Source organism: Rhinichthys klamathensis, unplaced genomic scaffold, assembly GCF_029890125.1.
Source record: "Rhinichthys klamathensis goyatoka isolate OS25496 unplaced genomic scaffold, OSU_Roscu_1.1 h1tg000446l_1, whole genome shotgun sequence".
Lineage (NCBI taxonomy): Eukaryota > Metazoa > Chordata > Actinopteri > Cypriniformes > Leuciscidae > Rhinichthys > Rhinichthys klamathensis.
Genome location: NW_026606941.1, coordinates 2,073,038 through 2,079,772, shown reverse-complemented (window position 1 = coordinate 2,079,772; position 6,735 = coordinate 2,073,038). Strand labels below are relative to the sequence as shown.

Genomic DNA, 6,735 nt, shown 5'->3' with positions numbered 1-6,735 from the left:
TCACTACCGTAATGAACCAAATAGATGCATTAAAGATGGGTAGAGGCGTCTCTAGCGTGGGTTTCTCCATACTCTTCTCCATCACATCATGAGTGATTTTTAGTTTTGAAGGCTGTCGAAATTTCAACAAGGCTCCTCCATTAAACTGGTATATTGAATGTTGTTAAAAAATAACAGTTGATGCAATATTTTAATAGGAAAACAGGAACTATAGTAGCCTAGCCTATTCACTTTAGGCTATTCAAATCCTATGTTCAAATCCAGTGACCCACTTGTGCATAGAGACATTACATATTTGCATTCTTTAATGCGATGCTTACATTTTTACATTTTATTAATAGCTTCATTTTAAAGGGGTCATGACTTGAACTGCATTGTTTTATTGTTTTATAATGTTTCCTGGGGTGAACTTATTAATGATTTTTTACATCAAAAATTGTCATAATTAAGAAATAAAAGGTGTATTTCCTACCCATTTTAGCCCTTAGATTTGAACGCTCTGGCTGCATCTGAAAACTGAAAAAAAAAGCTTCCTTCAGAGGACGCATTCCAAGTAGAGATGCACCGATTACAATTTTCTAGGCCGATTCCGATTTCCCAATTTTCAGAGTTTGACCTGCCGATACCGATTTTAGCCGATTCCGATTTTATTTTTTTCTAACCACTTTACAGCACACACATTTCTTTACTTTATTTCTTTATTTATTTTCTCTCTTTTCTTTAGTAGAACATTTTACATTTTGCATAGAACATTTTTGAACAGTACTGCTGGTGTGGGAAATTCACACTCATCTAAAGTGCAGTGTTATGGAAGAACCATTTCCTTCTTTTCACATCCAATTTCCAACTAAAAAAATAGAGAGTGCCCCTGTGACCCAAGCTTGGACCCCCTTGCCTTGTGGCCCCCCTAAATGTGACGTGAGTGTGAAATAATTTTTACAAAACTGCAGGGCTCTCAAGTTTCACGCATTGAGCGTGACAGTCACTCATTTCGGTCTTTTGTCACGCACTCCCGCAACCCATTGTATTTCTCACGCGGAAAAACTATTTATAATATATTTGCCGCAATTTCTCTGGCCGCGCTGCTCTCATGGAACCGGCAGGAATCAAGCGCGTCTCCCCTGGAGTTCTTAGTCGAGCCTGCCACTTATCAGCCAATCAAAAAAAAGAAAGGTGCTACACAATAGCCAATCAGAAAATAGCACTATTGTATCTGGGTAAGATTTAACGCAACAACCAATTAAAAAAAAAAAACCATATCCTGGAATTGTTTACGTGATTCTGTTACAACATCTTCTGAAAGTTTCGTTCACCCACAGAGGAAACCACTCACTGGAGCTCCGAGCATCACTTTAAGCACAGAGTAAGTCATCATGATCTCCTGTTTTAATGTTACAACAAATTCACAACTTGTTTGACACAAACAATGACAGTTTGACTGCTGTTAGAGAATATTTCCCAGATAATTAGCATCAGTTTTTCACGAGTTTCTGTAATAGCCAACAGTATTACAGCCTGTTCACTGACAACACCTGCTCAGAACAAGTAGTCTCTAGGCCGTCATATTTTTGTTATCACACGATGACTGACATATTGTCACATTATAAACATCTCTCTCTCCAAATAGGCTTAATTTTATTAGCACTAAATTAAAGAGTATTGCATAGTCGATGTTATAGGTCACTTTTAAAATCATGTCATATCCTGGCCATGGATACATTAATCATCGCATCTGTCTTTCAAAGATGTCAGGTAAAAAGCAATCAAGCATCCTCTCATTTGCCCTGAGAGAAAAGCCCCCTAAAAAGGCCAGGTTAGAGGATAATTTGCTGATCTTTTTGCAAAAAAATACAAAAATCGTAGAATACAGTTAATGTGACTGATACTGAATATGTAATGCAAATGTAAAAAATATCATGGAAATGCAAATACAGTTACTGTGACTGATACTGAATATGTAATGCAAATGTAAAAAAATAATGGAAATGCAATTACAGTTACTGTGACTAATACTGAATATGTAATGCAAATGTAAAAATGTAATGGCAATGCAAATACATTGTTGGATGATTATAAACATGGTATTTTGCCTGTTTATGCCTGCAGTGCAGAAAATTATATGACAACAATAAGGTCTAAATGTAACTAGCCCCTCTAACAGTACAACTGGCCCCAGCTTGGCCCCCCTGTTGAAATGGTCTAGAACCGCCACTGATATCATATCATCACAGATAAGGCATTAGAAATTTACTTACATTAGGGCAGGCTAACGTTACATGTTGTGGCAACACTGTCGAGTGACAAGTCCATATCGTAAAAGTCTGTTTTGCAAAGCCTGTGCCGAAATTGTGACTGATCCACAGTGAAAAGTCGGACAGAAATATTACATTACCGATGGCATTGAGGGAACGTTTGATGAAGCGATAAAAGTCTGCAAGGATGTTGGTATAGAACAATGGTTTTGCCAAAAACTGCTGCAGAAAACCAAGCGTTATTGAAATTAGTAGCTATTATCCAGTGGTTCGAGGGGTAAGAAACGTTTAGGGGTATTGGCGTCACAGACAGAGAAACAGAGGGCCGGTTTGTGAACACTGAGGGAAGGGAATTTGACTTTTAATAAATGGGGGTCCTGGTCAGACTGAACTGACTATAGGAGAGTAGCCTATAAGACTGTGGTTTTATAGAGGACTCTGGCCTTTGGGATGGTGGCGGTTGTAATGAAGTAGGCTACACCCTGTTATATGTGAAATAGATAACAAATAATTTAATTCAATCCAGTATTCTATTCATTCAGTTTTCAATTCACATTTATTTGTACAGCGCTTTTCACAATACATATCGTTTAAAAGCAGCTTTACAGAAAATGCTTGTCATTACAATTTAGAGTGATCTGTTATCAGAGGTGACATTGTCCAAGTAATGTATTTCAGAAATGTGCATATACAAATTACGCAGTTGAGTTCGTTAACAATGTACTAATTTTAGGCAGAAACAATGAGATCACTATTAATGACAATGAGGTCATTAATACAAGTTGTGAACATGATACATTTTTTAGAAAATCTAGCATTGGTGCATGTTGATTCAGAGTTTGCATCATCTGAAGTCCTCACAGGAGTTTGAGTCATCTCATTAACAAAATATGTGATATCATGTTTATAAAATCCAGTTTAAATTTGATTGTGAAGCATTTTTTTCCATAACATATTACTTTATATTTACTTTATTTACATTATATTACACAAACAAATAATAAATCCATTAAAATTTGTATCCCAACAACAATGCATAGAATTCATAATGAATTCAGTCATTTAGCATATGATTTTGAAGCAATAGTACAACACAACCAGTTAAGCAGGGTGTCAATATATGAGAGGTTGGGAGGGCCTAATCTCCCTAAAAGCACATTGCACAAGCGCAGCATATCCAGAGAGGAAGAGCTGTATTTCAGAATATGAGATTTAAAGCAAGAAGACCTTCCTCTCTTCAGTCACTTGTGCAATTTTAGTCTTGTGGACTTGTTGGACAACAGACATTGGCTGTCACCTGGACTCCTACATTTAAATGGTAGGTACCTGAATGTTATTTTAATATGAGAACCATTTGCAGTAAGTTAATAAAATAAAGAAAACACCGGAACAGTGAACCAAAAAAGTGGCTTGAACTTATCTAATAAAGAGACATTAAATGGATGGCGATAACACATTATGCTATTTTATTTGTTAGTGCAATAATAACTTCCAATTTATCCAGCTGACTCATGATGAATAAACTTTTAGATATTAGATGGTGATAAATAATTATTTGCTTCAGATTATTGTGCGTTGTATAATTATACAAGTGAATTAAATTCATTTATATCAAGATTTACAAACTGATCAGGGCAATTTTGACTCAAAATCTCATTTGGGCAAGCTTTAAAATTTTGCTAATGAAAAGTATTTGTATGAGAAACTTGTGTCTGTCCCCCTGAAGCAAATATTTCCTGTTTACTCCGTACAAATCCTTTCCTCTATATTCTCACAAGACTAATGAATATGGGTCGAAAGGATGTGTTTTGTGCTGACTTAGGGGGGAAATTGTGGGATCGAGTCACACATCGACACACAGCTTTTCAGCATAACTGCATAGAGAATGTTGTGGTTCATCGAGGTTCATTCACAACATTTTGTAACTTTGATAGACTGTAAATTAAATAGACTAATTTTCCTCCTCTCATAAAAATTTGTAAACTATAGCTAGAAGTTAATAGTCTCCAGATTAAGATGCAATTCAGAATGCTCTGCTAATGAAGGGCTTTATGGAAACACAAATAATGACTTTTAAAAAAAAGAAACATGGAATTCAATACCATAACCCAAATACAATCCTAATACACATCACAAGATATATAATAATATACGCCTGTAAGTGATACATTGTCTAAAGTATTTGATGAGTTATTACGAGACAAATTGTAAAGAAAAATGCTATTTACTACTAAATACTTGGAGCTTTTGTTTTGTTTTTGTTCTATTTCTGTAGGTTTAAGACAAGACACTACAGACAGAACTAAACAAATGTAATTCACAGTTTTCTCTGAAGTTTTCCCATTGTGTTCCAACAGATGCTGTTAAAGATGTTCCTCAGGGCGTTTCTGCAACTTCAGTTTGCAATGCAGCTTTTGGATGGAGCTGAACCTCAGAACCTGAACTGCCCTACTTATGGTGGCGTTCCAGGCACTCCTGGACACAACGGTCTGCCTGGTAGAGATGGGAGAGATGGCAAAGATGGAGCAATTGGACCCAAAGGAGAGAAAGGAGAGCCAGGTTTGTGTTTGTCTGTGAGAGAGAATGAATGAGTAAGTCAGTGGTTCACCTCCTTGTGTAAGGAAGAGAGATGCGGTTATGTTTTTCACACCTACTTTACTGTCTCAGGAGTGAATGTGCAGGGAACGCCAGGTAAAGCAGGACCGTCTGGCCCGACTGGAGCCAAGGGGGAAAGGGGACCCCCAGGTCAACCAGGTATGAAACATTAAACGTTTTTATAAGTAATTTAGATATTTCAAAATTCCTCATGTTGAAATTACTGTAGAGCTTCAGCGAGTGTAGAAATGTTCATTTTTCTACCTCAGAAAAGTCTTCTTTTTTTTTTTTTGGTCCTGTAAAATATTTATATTTAACACCGTCGGAGATTTCAACCCTGTACCTAATATCTAGTGTAATTATTCTGTTTTCAGGCTTGCCTGGACGTGAAAACACGGCTGACTCCCTGAAATCTGAGATCCAGCATCTTAATGCCAAGATTTCTATGATTGAGAAAGCTGTGAGTTTTAGTACATTCAGAAAAGTTGGACAGAAATACTACGTCACTGATGGTATTGAGGCCACTTTTAATAATGGAATGCAGTACTGCAAGGGTCTTGGTGGAGTAATAGTTTTGCCAAGTACTGCTTTAGAAAACCAGGCACTATTGAAAGTATTAGTATCCAGTGGTTTAAGTAATAATAAGCCATATATTAGAGTCACAGACAGAGAAACCGAGGGACAGTTTGTGGACACTGAGGGAAAGCAATTGACTTTTACAAACTGGAGTACCGGTCAGCCTGATGACTATAAGGGTGTACAAGACTGTGGTGCTATCACAGACTCTGGCCTTTGGGATGATGTCGGTTGTCATGGTCAACATCCCATTGTATGTGAAATAGAAATAAGATAGAATTTAGACTATAAAAACAAACCTATGGCCTACTCAATAGACTCTAAAAAACAATTGGGTTTTTTCTTTTAATTCATACATGAATTAATGTTTAAGGATATACTTAAATTCTCTAAACTTTTTTTAATACTCCTCACAACCATAGGTTTGCATGATAATTGCTTTATTTTCTATCATATTTTACAGTATAGCATATTTTATATAGTTTTGAATACATATTGCAGACATTTAAGCTCGTTTAACAAATATTAGAACAAAAAAATAAATATTTTGAAGATAACGGCGCTGGATCTCATTCAAGTAATCTGAACTCTTGATTATTATTTACTTTTATAATAAGCTGTGACTATTTGAATGGATATTTGCAATGAATAAATAAGTGCTTGTCACTGTACTGAAATTAGAACAGTTAAAGCTCATTGAGTGTAATCAACTTAATTCATGTAGCAACCCACAAGGTCTAACAGGTCTTGCCTTTTACTCAAAAACTCATAGCACCTGATTTCAACATTTACTCTCCTGATCCAGCAGCATGTTGGAAACTAAAAATCCATTGCCAATTTAAATTTTTACTGCTGCAAAAAGTATTCAGGTTGTTCCAACTCAAATTAAATTAAGTAAACTTCAGTTTTACAAGTAGATTGGGCACAAATGATTAGAAATGATGTTCAGCGACTGTGTTACTTTATGTGTGTTACTTTTTGTAACTTTTAATGAAGTAAATTTAACAAGCAGCAAAAATAATTGTTTACAGTGATACAATATTAAGAAATATACAAATCTGTAAACAATGTCTTTAATATGCTCATAGAATTCACAGTAGGCCTACATATGAAAGAATTTTATGAAATGTATGAAATTATAAATAGCCTACAAATAGCCTATTGTTTCAAATTAATGAATAAAATATTTCTTATGATTATTTGTCATGTTTTTTTTTCATTGCAAATCTGACATTAATTGTGTGTCTAACAAAACTTCAAATAACTCAAACTAATGACATTTATTGGCTAACATGCTGATTTGTGCACATAA

At 35.4% G+C, this 6,735-nt stretch overlaps 1 protein-coding gene across 1 annotated transcript; it reads left to right on the top strand.

Moving 5' to 3' along the window:
* Nucleotides 1-4,580: 4,580 nt before the first annotated feature.
* Nucleotides 4,581-5,752, top strand: LOC130071597 (mannose-binding protein A-like). Its single transcript, XM_056236445.1, has 3 exons — nt 4,581-4,811; nt 4,920-5,006; nt 5,222-5,752. The coding sequence occupies exons 1-3, from the start codon at nt 4,610-4,612 to the stop codon at nt 5,698-5,700; spliced, it is 768 nt and encodes a 255-aa protein (XP_056092420.1). The 5' UTR covers nt 4,581-4,609; the 3' UTR covers nt 5,701-5,752.
* Nucleotides 5,753-6,735: the final 983 nt, after the last annotated feature.